Source organism: Tenrec ecaudatus, chromosome 3 (genome assembly GCF_050624435.1).
Source record: "Tenrec ecaudatus isolate mTenEca1 chromosome 3, mTenEca1.hap1, whole genome shotgun sequence".
Classification (NCBI taxonomy): Eukaryota; Metazoa; Chordata; class Mammalia; order Afrosoricida; family Tenrecidae; genus Tenrec; species Tenrec ecaudatus.
The window spans coordinates 134,262,688-134,282,016 of NC_134532.1; the positions used below are offsets into that span (position 1 = coordinate 134,262,688).

General features: G+C 40.8%; 1 protein-coding gene across 1 annotated transcript in view; it reads right to left on the reverse strand.

Moving 5' to 3' along the window:
• Positions 1-18,921, reverse strand: part of HERC6 (HECT and RLD domain containing E3 ubiquitin protein ligase family member 6) — a 62,012-nt gene extending 43,091 nt beyond the window's left edge. Inside the window, exons 1-6 of the mRNA XM_075543547.1 lie at positions 18,684-18,921; positions 16,157-16,316; positions 14,329-14,405; positions 12,281-12,508; positions 10,628-10,722; positions 307-434 (exon numbers count right to left, since the gene is read on the reverse strand). Of these exons, the coding sequence (XP_075399662.1) occupies positions 307-434; positions 10,628-10,722; positions 12,281-12,508; positions 14,329-14,405; positions 16,157-16,316; positions 18,684-18,921 (926 nt within the window). The remainder of the gene's footprint in view (positions 1-306; positions 435-10,627; positions 10,723-12,280; positions 12,509-14,328; positions 14,406-16,156; positions 16,317-18,683) is intronic.
• Between the last annotated feature and the right edge of the window lie 408 nt (positions 18,922-19,329).

Consider the following 19,329-nt stretch of genomic DNA (forward strand, 5'->3'; position numbering starts at 1 on the left):
GGGGACAGGCTTAATAAAATTCCTCATGGGTGATGTCTATGTATGAAAATATAATACTTTCTATCTAGACAAAGGCATTGCTGGATGGTACTCAGCATTATGGTGGCAGTTCAAATCCACGCAGAGGTGCCTGGGAAAAGGCCATGAGGTCTACTTCTGATAGATGGCAGACAGGAGACCCTGGGAAGTGCGTTTCTACTCTGAACACATGGGGTCAGCAGGAGCCCGAATCGACTCCACAGCAACCACTTAATGGTTACTCATGGCAAAGTAGTACTGGTTACTCATGATAAAGCAAGCTATCACCATCCACAGTCGATCTGCGAAACTAGGCCATCGATTCCTTCCACAAGTTGCGGGCCTCTCTTCTCAGCTGTGGAGTTGTGTCCCAATTGTCCAAAGCTATTGTCTCCAAATGTAAACACCTTCCCATCCTGTTTAAAAGGAGAGACATCAGAATTATTTCCACCTAAACAATTACCAACAGCATAAGGATTAAGTAGACTAGAAAGTTAATAGGAGGTAACTTCTAAACTTCATGGGGAAAAAAATCTCTTTTAATTCAGTTTTTCAATGAACTTTTTAAAGTTCTTTTGTATGGAAATAGATTGTGAGATACAAACTTTAAATTGGGTATGTGTCCTTACTTCCTTCTAATGAATTCAAAATTAACAATACAACATAAAAAAATCACTGGAATAAATGAATGCATAAATTAACTCATTTTAGACTTATGCCAAAATGAAAGTATAAAGTTATCTTATTTATTTGAGTATTTTCCTGAAGATAATCTCTTTTGAAAAGATGATTTGGTAAGTAAATGCAATTCTAGCTTTCTCCTACCAACTACCAACTATGAAAAACATAGTAACTGAAAAAAACTGAGGGTTCAATATATATAATATATAGATATATATACATACACATGCATGCAAGTATTTGGGACAAATAATTAAAACTAATTTTTTATTACTTTACATAAAAACCTCAAAGAAATGTGATACTTTCTAGAAACACATTATTTACACAATCTAAGGTTAAAAAATTTCTGGAACAAATCCATCACCAAAGAAGAAATTGAACAGGTCATTGACACCTTCCTACTCCCTCTCCCCCCAAACAACAACAACAAACCACCACAACAAAAAAGCCTGCCCCAGATGGCTTAATTGGTAAATTCTGCCAAACATTCAGAGGAAAATGGACACCAATTCTACTCAAACTATTTCAAAAACCTAGATAAGGATGGATTGCTTCACAACTCATTCTATAAAGCAAAGCATAGCCTTGATATTAAAACAAGTCATAGATACCACTAAAATAACAAAATCACATAATTATAGAGCAGTATCCCTTGTGAACATACATGCAAAACTTTTCAACAAAATCCTAGCCAATGGGATCTAACAATATATCATGAGCTAGTAGAATTCATACTAGGTGTGCAAGGATGGTTCAGCATTACAAAAACAATCGATATAGCTCACCACATAAATGAACTAACAAATCAAATCAATGTAGAAAATACATTTGACAAATGAATACCCATTCCTGATTAAAAAACTCTCAGCAAAATAGAAATAGAAGGGAAATTCCTCAACACAGTAAAGGAAAGGGTCTATACACAAATAAACCTGTCTTGGAAGAAGTACATCCAGAAAGTTTATTAAGTTAGATGGTGAGCTTTCATATGGAAAAGGCACCTAATGACAGTGACATATACAAAAAACTTATGGCCTATATTAGTGTCACTGATGAGAGGCTGAAAATATTCTTGTAGCAAAATGAAACTAGACAAGTGTATCCTTTATCATCATTCCTATTCAAAATGGAGTAGGAAAGAAAGAGAAGGAAAAAGCATTCAAATTGGTACTGAAGTGAAACTACCTTTATTTGTACATAATGTGATCCTATAGATAGGAAGCCCCAGAGACTCAACAAGAAACCTACAGGAATTAATATAATGATTCCATAAAGTGACAAGGTATAAGATTAGTATATAAATTCTATCAGAATCCTCTACAACAACAGAGAAAGGAAATTCTAAAACGGAAATCAGAAAAACAATGCTATTTGCAATGGTCACCCAATAGCTAAAATCCTTAAGAATCAACCCAATATATACGAAAGATCTCTACAAAGAAAACTATAAAATATCACTATAAGAAACTTACATAAATAAAAGAATATACCATGTTTTTGGAAGACTGCAACTGTGAAAACCAATACAGTCTAGAGATATAATACAATCCTGATCCAGAATCCAAAATCCAAAATCATTCTTTAAAGAGATAGAAAAATCAATCACCAAATTTATATGGAAAAGAGATCCTAGATAAGCAACGCGCTCCTAATAAGAACAAAGGAGGAATACTGCATAGCTGTCGTATTCAAAATAGCCTCATCTTGGTACAATGACAGACACATAAAGAAAGAACTAGAGTTGAGAACCCTGAAGTAAGTCTGTCCACCTATGCACAGCTCATCTTTGACGAAGGCTGAAGCGATAAAGTGGGGAGGAGAGCATCTTGGTATTGGCAAACCTGGGTATCTGTTTCAGGGAAAATGAAACAGGATTCAGGTCTCTCACATAAACAAAAACTAAATCGATCAAAGATCCTGAAGGTAGCCCTAAAACTATAAAGACGATCAAAGAGAAAACAAGGGCAATGTTAAGGTCCTAGTACATGATATATGTACACTATCAAATATAATTACAAATGCACAAACAGTAGGAGACAAGCTAGATGACTGGGACTTCTTAAAAAGAACCCACAGACTGGGAAACATTTTTTTGCAATGATATATTGGACAAAGGGCTACTCTCTAAGATTTATTAAAGCCTTAACACTTTTTTTTTTTTAAAAAGGAAGAGACAATGCAATTAAAAATGGGTAGATGACATTTCATTAAAGAAGACATTTGGGCAGGCAAAAAACACATGAAAAAGTGTTTGTGGTATTTAGTCATTCAAGAGATAAAAACCAAAACACCAGTTATTTCCTCACCACAGAATTAATAGCTAAATTTTAAAAATCCCCCCAAAATCCCCCAAAACAGAAATGCAAAAATGCTGGTGGGGAGCTGGTGAGATTGGAACCCTAATATACTGCTGGTGGAACTGTAAAATGGTGCAATCACTATGGAAATGGTATGGTGCTTCCTTAAAGGTATGTAAGTAGAAATACCAGATATGAATGTCCTAGAGAAATAAGAGTCATATGTGACGATAGCTGTACACAGTTTATCTCAGCATTATTCACGTAGGAAAAGGATGGAGACACCCTAAGTGTCCACCCTCAGATGTGTGGATAAACAAGCTATGATATGGAATTCTGCACAACATTAGAAAATAACAATAAAATATGTAAAACAGCTCATAACATGGATGACTCTAGAGGATCTTATGCTGAGTGAAATGCCAATCACAAAAGAATAAATATTGTATGAAATCACATGTATAAAAAGAAAAGTTTTACAGAGACACGTATTTAATAGTTGCCAGGAATCAAAAGGGGGAGTAAATCTCAATCTGCGGTTGTTGTTAGGTGCTGTTGAGTTGGTTCCAACTCTAGTGACCCTAATACAAGAGACCCCAAATCCTTATCTCACAGGAAGACATGTGTTACCTTGTGTGAAGGCAGTGGGAGAGAAATGAGGCCATCCACTCCCATAAAGATTTACAGCCTTTTAAACCCTATGACTCAGAATAGATGTGGTGGCAGCGTGTTTGGGTTGTTTTTGTTTGTGTGAAGGCAGAGGTGATATACAAGAAGGGGGAGGTCAGCACCCAAGCCATCGGAAAACACTAGAAGGAGCATAAACGTTAACAGCAACAAATGCAAATACAGCTAGCTGCATTAACAGTAATGGTAATAATTTACGAGTAGATATATAGATAGACATACAGGTTGAACAGGTAAAGGAAGGCAAATGGGACTACCACCGGGATGATATATATAGTTTGACAAGGGCTATTTCAACATGTGTATGTATATGTGCTACAAATAGATCCATGAATATAGTAGAGTATACAGGAGGAAAGCGATGAAACCTTCTTAGCCATAACTTAGCACCTTGAAGAAATGAGTTGCTGGGCCTGGAAGCTCAGGACCACAGTCTCAGGAGACAACACACAGGGCACAAAGACAGCATTCTATACGTGTCTTCCAAAAGTTCATGATAAAATTTTTCCACATTTTTGAAGCCCTTTTCTATATCTTACTTTAACACATTTCCCCAATGCTGTGCATCATTTGAGCTCTTAATTACAGCTTTGCAGACTTTGATGGGCAGCACTGGAGCCTTGAAAGCTTGTAAGTGGCCACCAAGGGTGCAACTATGGGTCTCTCCCCTTTCGGAGCAAAGAAGAAAGAAGACAATCAAAAGTGCAAGAGAACAATCAGCCCAAAGGACTGATGTTATTATTACTAATAATGAACTTGTTATGATCCAGAGTCAAAAGCCTTTACATAGTCAATAAAACAAAAATTAGCATCTTTTGGATATTCTCTGCTTTGAGCCAAGATCTCTCTGACATCAGCATGGATATCCTTCATGCCACATTTTCTTCTGACTATGGCTTGAATTTTTGGTAGCTCCATGTTAATAATGTATTGCTGCAACTCTTGTTGAATGATCTTCATTAAATTCTACTTGCATGTGATATTAATGATATTGCTTGAAAAGTTCTACACTTTTTTGTGGAATAAATATGGATTCTTTCCAGTTGTTTGTCTAGGTAGATGTCTTGCAAAATTGTTGCCATAAAATAAAGGGAAGAACTAGGAGACAAAGGGTATTTATAGAGATCTAAAGATTGTAATGTACATATGTAAATATATTTATATTAGAGTGTGGGGAAACAGATCTATATGCATATAGGTTTAGTATTAAGGCAGCAGATGGACATTGGGCCTCCACTCAAGCACTTACTCAATGCAAGAACACGTTGTTCTATTAAACTGGCATTCCAGGATGCACACCTTCCTGACACGATTGCTAAAGAAAAATGTGTGCATAAGCAAATGTGGTGAAGAAAGCTGATGGTGCCCAACTATCAAAAGATATAGTGTCTGGGGTCTTAAAGGCTTGAAGATAAACAAGTGGCCATCTAGCTGAGAAGCATCAAAGCCCACATGGAAGAAACAAACGAGCCTGTCTGACCACGAGGTGTATAAGGGACCGGTTATCAGACATCAAAGAATAAAAATCATATCAGTGGGTGTCCACCTTCCTGATATGATCACTGAAGACAAACGTGTGCATAAGCAAATGTGGTGAAGAAAGCTGAATGGGGTCGGCTATCAAAAGATACAGTGTCTGGGGTCTTGGAGGCTCAAAGATAAACAAGTGGCCATCTAGTTCAGAAGCAACAAAGCCCACATGGAAGAAGCACACCAGCCTGCGTGACCATGAGCTGTCAAAGGGATCAGGTGTCGAGCATCAAGGAACAAAAAAACATATCATTGTAAATGTGGGTGAGTGCAGAGTGGAGACTCAAAGCCCATCGGTAGCCAACCAGACACCCCCTTGCTGAAGGGTTGTGGGGAGGAGATAAGCCAGTCAGGGTGCAGGGTAGCAACGAAGAAACAAAACTTTCCTCTAGTTCTTAAATGCTTCCTCCCCCGCACTATCATGATCCCAATTCTACCTTGCAAATCTGGCTAGACCAGAGGATGTACATTGGTACAGATAGCAACTGGAAATGCAGGGAATCCAGGACAAATGACTCCTTCAGGACCAGTGGTGAGAGTGGTGATGCCTGGAGGGTGGAGAGAATGTGGGGTAGAAAGGGGGAACTAATGATAAGAATCTACGTAAAGCCTCCTCCCTGGGGGAGGGACAGCAAAGAAGAGAGTAGGGGGACAATGTAACATATGACAAAATAATAATAATTCATGAATGAAGGGTTCATGAGGTAGGGGGCAATGGGGAGGGAGGGGGTTATGACCACCGATATTAAGGGCTCAAGTAGAAGGCAAATGTTTTGAGAATGATGATGGCAACAAATGTACATTATGTGCTTGACACATGGATGGATGTATGGATTGTGATAAGAATTGTACGAGCCTCAATAAAATGATTTAAAAAATTCTTTCCATAGTTGAGTGAATGCTTCCAGTGTTGCATCACATTTTGAACAGCGTTTTGTCAATTCCTGGGGTCGATTTTTTCACTGATGCTTTCAGTATAGCTTGGACTTCTTCCTTCAGAACCATCGGTTCTTGATTACATAATGCCTCTTGAAATGGGTTCATATTGACTAATTCTTGTTGGTACAGTGACTGTGCATTCCCTCCATCTCTTTTGACGCTTCCTATATCATTCATGATGATGCTCATCACTCTCACTCAGTGCCAACCAGTCTATGCTGATGTCCTACAGTAACCTTTTCAGACTGCCCCTGTGGATTTCTGAGATAATAACTCTTTATGCCACCATCTGTCTATCAGTTTGTTGTACTGCGGTGCTTTGAGTGTCACTGTGATGCGAGAAGTGATGTCACTGGTATTTAGAATGCCATCAGGGTTCACCTAATGCGCCCAGGTTTCCACGAAGCTTCCAGGCTAAGAAGAGACAACAGGGAAGGACTCAGATCCCCACTTCAGAGGAAGGAGCCACTGAAAATCTTATGAATAGTTTCAAAACATGGTCATGTACTGAAGAACTAATGATAGACAGAGAATACTGTCGGAGATACTGCCGGAGGATAGGCCCTGCTGCTTGGAGGGCACTCAAATTGTGATTGAGAAGGGAAGGTTTCTCGGGTGGAGTAGTTCATGGTGACATGAGTCAGTTAAATCGTGTGGGAGTGGACCCTTCAGGGTCTTCGTTTGTGGATTGGGAATGACTCAAGATAAAGAGAAACAGCCCCCCAAATCTGCTAATGATAGGAACTTGGAATATGAGAAGTATGAATCTAAGAAAATTGGAAGAGGCCATAAATGAAAAGGAACACATAAATATAGATATCCTAGGCATTGGTGCACTGAAATGGACTGGTATTGCCATTCAGAACCAGAAAATAATATGATTTACTATGCTGGGAATAACACAATCAAGAGGAATGGTGTGGCATTAATGGCCAAAAAGATATTATAAAATTAATCATGAAGTACACCACTATCTGTGACAGGATGATATCTATCCACCTTCAAGGAAGTCCTATAAATACAAATATTGCTCAAATTTATTCACCAAACACAAAATGGAGTGGTGAAGAAATTGAAGAACTCTACCAATGACTTTACTCAGAAACTGATCAAACTTGCAAACAAGATCAATTGATAGCTATTGGTGATTGGAATGCAAAAGGTGGAAACAAAGAGGAACAGTAGTTGGAAAACATGGTCTTGGTGACAGAAACAAAACTGGAGATCCCATGATAGAATTTTGCAAGACCAATGACTTATTCATAGAAAATATATTTTTTTCAGTCACACAAAATTGATTATGCACATAGGCTTCTTCAGAGGGACTGAACAGAGATCACTTTGACTCCATCTGAGAGAAGAGACCATGAAAAAGCTCAACATCAGCAGCTAAAGCTAGGCCAGGGGTTGTCTAGAACAGACCATCAATTGCTCCTATGTAAGTCCAGGATAAAGCTGAAGAAAATTAAAACAAGTCCGCAAGAGCCACATTATGAACGTAAGTCTATCCCAGTTGAATTTTGAGAATATCTCAAGAATGTATTTGACACATTGAATACTAATAACAGAAGATCTAATGAGCTATGGGAGGACATTAAGGCCCTCGCTCAGGAAGAAATCAGAAGGTCTTTAAAAATACAGGATATAAATAATGGATCTAAGGGATGTCAGAAGAGACTCTGATACGTGCTGAAGGAGATGGATTGACACAATGGCTGCAACAATGGGCTCAAGCATAAGAACAATTATGAGGGTGGTGTATGACCATGCAGTGTTTCATTCCTTTGCATAGGGTCCCTATGAGGGAGAACAAACTCGATGGTAGGTAACAACTAAGAAAAACTCTTTATGGGAGTAGGAAGCCCTATCTTTCTCCTATGGAGTGGTTGGTGGTTTTGAACTTTTGACCTTGAGGATTGAAACCCAACTCATAACCACTATGCTGCCAGGGATCCTTATGTTGCTCAAAGAAACACAGAAACATTTAATATTTCAGCTTGAATGTTCCCTTCCATTCTTTCAGCTTAGTGCATGCTGACCATGTTCTTCCTTTTTGTTTCTGTAAGTCTTTACACATCTTGTTAAAATACTTTACACGGTCTCCTGGAGCTGTCCTTCGGAATTTTCTGTTCAACTCTTTACTTCATCATTTCTTCCATTTGCTTTAGCTACCCTATGCTCAGGAACAAGTTTTAGAATCCCTTCTGACATCCACTTTGATTCTTTCCTTCTTTCCTGTGTTCCTAATGACTATTTTCCTTTCTTCGTGTATAACTTTTTAAATGCATCCCACAGTGTGTCAAGTCTCCTGTCGTTAGTGTTCAACGTGTCAAATCTGTTCTTGAGATGTTCTCCAAAAACAGGTGGGACACACTCAGGGCTGTATTTTGGTCTTTGTGTTTTAATTTTCTTCAACTTATATATGAGCAATTGATGGCCTGCTCTAAAGTCAGAACATTCAGTCACTTTGGGCTGATAATGAACTTCCCCATCAACTCTTCCCATAAATGTACATTTGAATCCTGTGCATTCCAGCTCACGTGGTCTATGTGCATAGTCACTGATTATGTTGTTTAAAAAAACATATTTGTGATGAGGAAATTGTTATTCTTTGGAAAATTCGATCATATATTCCCCAGCTCCATTTCTAGCACCAAGGCCATATTTTACAACTACTGATCATTCTTCTTTGTTCCTGACTTTGTATTCTAATTACTTGTGATTATTAATACATCTTGATTACACATGTGATCAATTTAAGATAGAAGTTGTTAGAATTCCTTAATTTATTTACCATTCGCTTTCGTGATTGGTATGTGAATTTGAATAATAATTGTATTACATAATTGGTTCTCCTGGTAGGGATATGTCTGTATGCTAAGCAAATAATCAAAGAAACTTAAGTATAGGAAGAAAAATGTGGTATCAGGATTGGAAGAAAATTTATTAACAACCTGTGATAGCAGATGGCATGAACTTGCTTGCTACAAGTGATGAAGACTTGAACAACTTGCTGATGAAGATAAAAGATTGCAACTTTCATTATGGAATACAAGTCCATGTAAAGAAAACCAAAATTTTCACAATTGAACCAATGGGTAAAATCATGATAAATGGAGACAAAGGATTTCATCTTGTTTGCAGTCAAGGTGTCAAACAACATATTGCACTGGGTAAATGTGCTGTACAAGACCTCCTGACAGTGTTGGAAAGCACTGATGTTACTTCAGTGTCTAGAGTGCACCGGGCCAAAACCATGGTATTTTCAATCATGTCATATCCATGTAGAAATTGGACACTGAATAAGGAAAACTGAAGAACTGATGTATTTGAATTATGATTCCAGAGAAGAATATTCAAAATACCATGCACTGCCAAAAGGGAAAAAACAAATATGTCTTGAAAGAGGACCACCAGAATGCTCCTAAGAAAAGATAGTGAGACCTCGTCTCATAAACTTTGGACATGTTATCAGGAGAGACCAGTCCTTTGAGAAGGGCACCATGCTTGGGAGAGTAGAGGGGCAGCAATAAGAGGAAGCCCCTGGACAAGATGGACTGACACTGTGGCTACAACAATGGGCTCAAATCTATGAACAGTCAGGAGAATGGAGCACGACTGGGTGGTGGTTTGTTCTGTTGCTCACCGGGTAGCTGTGAGTCAGAAGCCACTCAAAGGCACCAGCCTACAACCATGTTACATGAACGAAGACACCTGGGAGGTGTGCCTCCTTAGAACAATCAACCGTATGAGCTCAAAGGGGCATTCGCCCATGGGTAAAGCTCCGAAGGCAAGAAGGGATAGGAAAACGGATGAACAAATATGGTTGAGGCCAGAGGCAGTGGGAAGAGTGATGTCACAGGGTGGGGAGGGACAGCAATGCCCTAGAAGCACATGATACACATTATTGAATGGAAAACCAATTTGTCTTAAAAAGTCACTCCAAGTTCAATAAAACTTTAAAAATGACTTGGCTTATATAGCTTAAAAATTAATATTTCAATCACAGAAATAATTGTCAAGTCTACTTTTTATGACTACGGAGAAAACCCACGCTGCTAGAATGTATGATATAGCCAATAAAAGGAGAGAACAAAATTCAGACGAGTAGCTCAACACTGTGCAGAGCAAGAAATTTGAAGAAAGTGTATTTTGGTCTGTACTATGAATTATTGAAAGCTAAAAATTACATTGTTCTATAAAAATTTTCATCAGTAAAACTACATTATGAGAGAATGGTTGTTGGAAGGATTAGCGCCTGTGAAAATCTAATTTAATAGTTATCTAAAATTCTCTAAAGGTGATACTGGCCTTTGTATGAGATTTGAAAATTGCTTTGTTTATATTTGGTTAACCTCTCCTTTTACGATGTGTGTACATTGGGTTGTACCCAACATATAGAGCTATCAGTACACATACCTTGGGGCAATATTTCTCTGAAATTAAAAATCATTGTAACGCATCGGATTTACCTGGGTAAGCACCGCAGTGTGCTCATAGCCACAGCTGACATATGTCACACCTAGATTCTTCAGTGCACCGATTGAGCGAGGCTTGTAGCTCTGCACTGCTAAAAACAAAGCAGAATTTCTAAAGAAACAAGCTCAGATTTCATCATTGTTAATAAAACATCTACACAATTAATTAAAACCATTTCAAAGTATAAAGAATCACAACTATGCATATTAACAAAGAAAGGGGAATCCATGCTTTAGAAAAGAAAAACAAAAAATTGGCATTTCAGAATTTCTTTCTGGAAGCAATTAACCTTCTGCAAGACCTGAGGGTATTAATCTTAAAACGACACTTCAAGACTGCCTACTGTCATTGTCTCCCAGGCATTTATGTCACACAGTGGTTGCTGTTATTAGTTTGGTTAAGAAGGGACAAGAGAATGAAATACTGCCTGGTCCTGTGCGGAGCTCACAAACATCACTGGGTGGGCGGGGCCCCTTGTTGCAGCCACTGTGTGCCCCTTTCTCTTAGGAAGGGTCTTTCTCTTGTCCTCTGATCTTCTACTTTATCAAGTATGATGACCTTCTTCAGGGACTGGTCCCTTCTGATAACATGTCCAAAATACGAGACACAAGTATTCTGATTGTGCTTCTTCCAGGAGAAATTTGCTGTTTCTTCTGGAAGTCACATTATATTCAATGGTCTTTGCCAACCTCCCAATTCAAAGGCAGCCATTGGTCTCCAGTTTTTACTAACCAGCTTTCACATGTATATGAGGCCACTAAAAATAGCATGTCTTGAGCCATGTGCACCTTAGACCATCCTAAAAGTGACTTCTTGGCTTTTCAACAATTTATAGGTAGTCTTCTGCAGCAGGTATGCCCAAAGAAATCTTGGCCAAAATACATCAATTAATCTCTCAATTATTGTTTCCATGATACCAGTTACATAATCTGGTGTCAATTTGGGACTCAAGAGGATTAAGAGTGAAGGGGTAGAGTCTACTCTGTCAATCGGGTCATAGCCAATGAGGCCTCTATGTGGGCACGATCATCTTCTGAGAATTCTGGGAAATCCTGATTTTCCTCCTTGGAGGCAGGAGACATTTTCTCTCTCTGCTCACTCCCTGGGAGACATTGCAGCTGACAAAACACATGGAGCTATGCTAGTGCCCTGAGCTGGAGAAGTCACGCAGATCTACCTTGGTGTAACTAGACCACTGAAGCCACGTGGAGACCCCTTTCAGCACTGAGATGCTTACAATGCCACTGGATCCAAAGACTTTCCACCCACTGGCCTGTGATCGTCCTGCATTCGTCATCCTTGCATTTATTTTTTGAGTCTGAAGAGGACTTTATAGATTGGTATCAGACATGTGGGCTAATATCGGACTTATGGGCTTGGACTGGACTGGGTTGAGATGCTTTCCTAATGTACAATTACTCTTTATATAAAACTCTCTCTTAGACACATAGGAGTTTCTATGGATTTGTTTCTCTAGTTTACCTGGACTAACACAGGTGGTGACTGTGAGTCCAAGTAAAAGTGAAATTCTTGATTATCAATCCATAGATCCATTAACCCCATCATGAGGATTTCCAACTGGTAATTAAAAAAACAAACAAACAAGCAAAAAAACATTTACTTGAGTAACAAAGCTATCTTGTTACCTGAGGCATTGATGCCACTGAGTGCCAACTGCCCAGCGTTGTTGCTTCCCCAGCCAAATGAAGTGCCAGAGAGAGACAGGGCGAAGCTGTGAGCCCCTCCGGCAGCCACCTGAGCCAGTGGGATCCCCTCCAGGGACTTCACCCTCTGTGGACTGGTTTGAGAGGGGAATTCCTTCCCGAGACCCAGCTGACCTTGGCTGTTCTTTCCCCAGGAAAATACTTTGCCATCTACCAAAACACAAACACATACAGAGAGACAGAGAGAAGAAGAGAGAAATTCAGATTTGCATATACATTTAAATACTACATTCAAGTAGAAAGGACCACCCTGGCTCTACAAACCTTTAAAGAATAAATCGGTGATAACAGAAGAAATAGGATTAAAGTGCTCTGTCTGTTGCCAAGGAAGATGATCAAGCCACTATCAAACACCTCTTCGACTGCCTCCTCTCCCTCCCAATTCATGACAATTGTGTTCTTTCAGCTGCTCTGTCTAAAAGCAATCTTGGAGTCAGCCTTGACTATCCTCTTTCTTCCACACTCCCCAAACTCTGGAGCCCCCAGCTTCAATCAAGTATCCTTGTTGTACAACATTGTGTAGGTTACCGCTGAAATGTACACATATTTGTGATGGTAGAAAGCTCATAATTCACCTAGGAATGGAGGCATACTTGCAGAGATACATGAGAAAACACCAGAAGGCCATGGCAATATAATGTTTTTTCTCCATTTGGAAATCAAGATCGAAGATGGACACAGGATTTGGGAGGTTAGTAGAAAACTGTGAGTCATGGTTTTGACATCTTGATTTTCCTTTCTTGGGTATCAGTCAAACAAATAGCTTCATCTATCCTGGCTTGATGGTGTGAGCAAAGGGCAAAGGGCTGGAAATTGAACTTTGCCCAAGTTCCCCAAGAAACTGCCAGTCAAGTCGTGTGAACAGAGAGGGCTCTTTATGACATGGGGTATGAATTAGATACTGTGTAGTGTATATTAAGAACAAAGAAAGTTGGAAAACTATGAAGAGCAACACATTTTTGAAAATCTGGTGCTAAAAACTTCAAAGTATATTAAAATGAACCCCAATGCATTAAAACAAACAAGGAAAAAGCTATCCTTTGTACTTAAAATGTCATTTCCTTGTGGGACAGGATTTTTAAATTCTCAGTGGAACTCAGACTTTCTGGATCTATTGAAGCTGAATGAATCCCTGAAACTACTGCTCTGAGACCATCTTTACACTTTAAGTCCAAACTATTCCCTAAAGTCTTCTTTAAACAAACAAACATACAAAAAGTTGATCTCAGTAAACTACATCGACTTTGAACACTGTGCTCATTTTAACCAATTATTTCAGTGAGATCAAATTGAAGACAGCAACACAAAAAGTCGAGGAGAACTTAAAGGTAATGAGTTTAAGACAATGGTAGAATCACTTGGGTAAAAACGGTAGTCCGTCTTCAAGTCTGACACTGAACTGAGCCCCCCGTGGCTCAATTTTTACTGAACAACAAACAGATCTGTAAAGGAAACACCAACAATGCTAGCATGGTATGCACACCTTAGCATAACCAACCACTTAAGACCAAGACGCAGCAATTCCCCAAGGACAAAGTGCAGAGGGTTGGGAAGCAGGGAGCACAGGGAAGGAGTGGGACAATGGTGGCACACTAGATGACTTGAAAGAAAATGTGTAAGAATGGTTGAGTGGGAAACTGACAAGCTGTTCGGTAAGCCTTTGCCCAAGCCACCATTAAAATAGTTTTAAAATAAATTTAAAAAATTTAAATTAAAAGTTAAGCTTGTAAAAAAGCTGGCTATTTCTCAAATAAGAAAATTAACAAATGCCAAAAAAGAGAGAGAAGGAAATCGGCGTCCGCCCACTGTCTGCGTAGAAATTGTCGGACCAGGGTGTCTCTTGGTGTACGCACCGCTACAAAAACAAATGCATGAAAGCAGAAGGCGGAATAAACTATGTGCTTTAACGACCTAAAAACAGTTATTTCCTATTGATACTCAGGAGGCTCAAAAGTCAATCACATTTTTACCTTGTGCTAATGCCAGGGAGTGGTAATGTCCACAGGAAACCTGTATTATTTTTATACCAGCCAAAGCATTTACTTTCCTATAATAAAAATAAGATAAAGCCTTTAATCATTTAGGGCAGGTCACCAAGAGGACTAAATACTTCAAACTAAGTCGGGTCATGCATGTGACTTAGGGAAGCCATTCTATGTTCTTGTATTTCTGTAGCACCTTTCTCCCAAAGCCCACGAACTTTAAAAAACATGGTATCAACAGGATTGAATCCAAAGCATCATGCTATGCAAAAATGGACAATAATGTCATATAAACTAAAACAACAACAAAACCCCACAGTCTTACTGCCAATGAGTCAACTCCACCTCATAGTGATGCTATAGGACAGAATAGAACTGCCTTCCACCCCCACCCCCGCCCCCGCCCCTGGCCTTGTGGGTTTCTGAGACAATAACTCTTTATGAGAGTAGGAAGCCCTATTGAGTGGCTGGGTGGGTCCCAACTGCTGACTATAGGACAGAACATGCATTATATGATGCTTTAATTTTTTTATAGATACTAGACAACCTAAAATAAAAATGTTTTTCTTCATACACATCCCCACTGCCAGTGAGTTGATTCTGACTCACAGGGACCCAATAGAGCAGAATAGAGTTGCTTCCAAGTGTTTCAGAGCCTTTAGATATTTATAGAAACAGAAAGCCTCTTTTCTCATGTGAGGAGTGGCTGGTGTACTTGAACTATTGATCGTATGGCTTGACAGTCCAGTGCATAGCCAACTAGGCCACCAGGGTTTTCTTTATACTCACAAAGCACAGAATTTATAGGATTCTAGTGGCATAGTGGCTAGGCATTAGGCTGTGATCCTCAAAGTTTGCAGTTTAAATTCACCAGCCACTCTGTGGGAGAAAACTGTTAGCATCTCGGAACCCCCCCCAGGGGCAATTCTAGCCTGTCCTCTGGGTCACTGAATCAGCATCAACTTGAGGGTATGGAATTTGATTTTTTTTGTTACCTATAAGACTTAATTTAATCTCTGTGAGATTAAAAAGCCATGAGGTGAAGTCATACGCGATTCCCATTTAATGGGTCAAAACCATATAATTACCAATAATCCCACATGGCTCAACCTGAAAGACCTCAGGAAGCTTAACAGTTGTCAAGTTGGAGAATGGGCTCAAACCCTGGTCTTTTCATTCCAAGTGCAAGGCGTATTTCACAGAGCTACAGAAATCTCTCAAGATTTAATATCCAGAGGCAGTAATAAATAGCAACTTCCTAATATAAAAAACAAACAGACCCATAGCTTTAAACTTTGTTAAGTAGGTAATTCATCACATACAATGCAGAGTTGACTGCCTATCCTGTCACTTGCCCTGTTTTTGAAGACATGTGAACCCCACTTTATTAATTAAAAGTATTTGAACCCAATGGCTCATGGTAGAGCAAAACGTTGTATTCCTCCCCTCCCCCAAACAAACCAACAAAACCCTTCAAACTCGCTGCCATCAGGTCAAATCGGGCTCACAGAAACCCTAGCATAGGGTAGCACTGATCCCTCCCCAACTGTAACTCTGTAGGGCAGTAGAGAGCTTCGGGAGAAGGTAAAGAGGCTGGTGGCGTCAAACTGCTGACTTTGAGGTTAGCAGCCGATATCTTCTCATTTCACCCTGCCCGTTCTCTTCACAGGATGCGAATGAAATCATAATCGATGTTAAAGCGGTTCTTCTTGTCGCCCTTCCTCATTGGATGGTCGTCATTGTGGTCAGGGGTTTGTTTTCCATGGCCATCTTTGTACATGGTTCTAAAAAATACTAAAATAATCGAAGTACTTACTTAGGGGTAAAACTTATTTCCTTAAATTCTCCAATTCCCAGCTGTCCTTCGGAACCAGCTCCCCACGCGAAGACCCTTCCGTTGAGACAGACTGCCAAGGAGTGCTCCTTCCCACAGCTCAGGAGACCCACGTTCAGAGTTTCCAGTGCCCGAATCGGTCCTGTTTTAAAAAAGGCAAAAACAAAGCAAAACTCCCACCAGATGATTAATTGAATAGATTCAGGACCATGCTGGAAGGCCCCCTGGTGGCGTAAGGCATAACGTGTTGGGCTGCTAACTACCAGCTCCACAATTCCAAACTACCACCAGCTGTTAGTAAAGAATTACATCTCAGAAACCCACAAGGGCCGTTCGACCTTCCCTACAGTTGTGTCAGGAATCAAAAGGCAGTGAGTGAAGGCAGTGTTCTCTTTCAAAACCTCTAGTTCAGTGGTTCTCAGCCTTCCTAAGGCTGCGGCCCTTTAATATAGTTCTTCATGTTGTGGTGATTCCCAATTATAACATTATTTTCGTTACTACTTCATAACTGGAATTTTGCTACTGTTGCAAAGCATAATGTAAGTATCTGAAATAAGGATGTATTTTCATTGCTACAAATTGAACATCATTAAAGCATAGTGATTAACACATTAATTAAAGCATTTACCCAGTAATTATAACTCATGAAGTGTCGCTTTACTTCCAATACTGCTGCTTTCAACACAGCAATTGATTTCTACCCTGTCACATACACCTGTATTTGTACGGGGTGTGTGCTATGAGGTTGGGGCGATGATGTCATCAGGCCCGGTACTCTATGTACTTATATGTGGGCGACCCACCTGGAGACGGATAGAAGAGCAGTGTCTCTGTTCCTAAGAGCTTCAGAAATGTGTTTGCTGATGCTCTTAGGCGACCCCTGTGAAAGGGTCTTCAACCTGCAAAGGGGTCGAGACCCACAGGCTGAGAACCGCTGCTCTAGATGGTCAGTAACTTGCCCGGGCTACTAACCTAAGAAAGAGCGCTGGTGGTGTAGGAATGAAACATTGGGCTACTAAACTGAAGCTGAGCAATTCAAAACCGATAGCCTGGGAGAAAGGCTTTCTACTCCTATAAAGAGTTATAGTCTGGGGTATCCACAGGGGCAGTAATACCCTGTCTAGAGGGTTGCTACGAGTCAAAATCGACTCTCTGGCAGAGTGAAACTACACGAAAGATTAGCAAGTTCAAACCCACTGGTATCTTGGAAGAAAGGTCTGGCAATCAGCTATCCTTAAGATACGCAAACCAAATGTGAAGCAGAAACACCTCAGAGGGATTCCTAGGAAGTAACCCTTACTAGAGCAGATCCACCGGCGGGTTGATCAACAAGGAATACGCCACCGCAATGTTGTCTTGGAAACCCCAGGGAGCCCTTTGGAGTTGGAATCTCCACAATGGCCAGAGACTGGACTTTTTATTTTGCTTTTATTGTCATCGCATTGTTTTGTGGAGCCCTGCTGGTGTAGTGCTGCGCGCTGGGCTGCAAACCACAAGGTTTGGAAGAGAGACGAGTCAGTCCTTCTACTCCTGTTAGCGTCTCAGAGACGCACAATGGCGGTTGCAGTCTGCCATCGCTATGAGTCAGAGTCGACCCCATGGCAGTGAGGTGTTCACACACACCCTGCTCTTCCTGGTGGTGTGAAAATATAATCTATAGGGTTGTATAAACCCTTCATCTACAAAACTGACCATGGTTTTAATAAAGGATATATATGATTTTTATATGTAACACTACATATCATATATATTCTTTATAAAGAACTTCATGGTCAACAGTTCGAAACCACCAGCAGTTTGGCGGGAGAAAGACTGGGCTTTCTAAGGTCGCTCTAAGTCAGTCGGTGTCTGTGAGGTGGGTTTGGGTATATGGATATACAAAGAGGAAATGCATCAAAGTATTAGCAGTAGTTGTCTTTGGGTGTTGGAATTATAAGCGATTTATTTCCTGTGTTTCTACCATAACAACAACGCCTTAACATATATATTTTTGATCTGTTAACACAAGTGACGCCCCTGCACATTTCTGAGGGAGCTAACGCGGTAGGACCGCCAGGCTAACTCCTCCCCTCAGGGCATCCGCAGACCAAGGGGCTGCTGGAAGCGCAGGCGCCCTGGACCACACCCCAGTCTAGGCGCGCAGTCAGGTTAGTTTCGGTTCTCAGTTTCACTTTACCGATACATTTGAAACCAAAACAAACCCCAGGCAGATCTCGAAACCGAATCTTAGCTAGGCTTGGGCGACACGGTTAGAGGGACACGGTTTTAGCTCAAGGAAGAAGCCCAGTGTCCCTGGGGTCCTTTCAGCGCTGGGCTGGTGACCGCAAAGAGCAGCTGTTGGAACTCGCCTGCCGCCCTCCCAAGCAGCGACCTGGAGATCTGCTCCCCTGAAGATCACAGCCTAGAAAACCTTACCGGGCAACCTGTCACAAGGAGTCCCAGTAGGTGTCCTCAACTCTGGCGCCCCAACCCAGCCCTCCGGTTTGTGCCCCTGGGTCCTGGCGCTCACCTGGTTGCGAACGGTGGGTCTCGCCTCTCTGGCCCAGCTGGCCCCTGGAGTTGTCACCCCAGGCGTGGACAGCGCCATCACTCAGCAGCAGCAGCGAGTGGCGCTCCCCGGAGGCCGCCTGCAGCAGTCTCAGGCTGCCAGCCACCTGCTGGCACAGGGGACCCCTGGAGCCCTCCACCCAGCACAGGTACTTCTGGCTCTGAGACGGAGCCCCTCCAGGAGGCGCTGACTGCTCCATCCTGGACAGGATCCCAAAGGAAAGTGATGTGTTTTGTGACTTTCGGAAATCTGGAGGCTGGGTGGTACAGCCCCTTTCAGATCTCTGCCTGACTTTCAATTGGTCCCTAGTAGCACAATCTAGGTGAGGCAACCAGGGAGGAACCTGATTAAGCATTTTGAGAACATAAACCGATAACTGTAGAGTGCTGTCAGTTAGCAGTCGCTGCGTGGTGCAAAACCTTCTCAGTGGTTCTCAGCCTTCTAATGCCTCTTCCTTTCATACAGTCCCTCCTGTTGTGGTGACCCCCAACCGTAACATTATTTTCATTGCTACTTCCTAACTGTAATTTTGCTACTGTTGTGAATCGTATTGTAAATATCTGATGTGCAGAATGTATTTTCATTGTTACAAATTGAACATAATTAA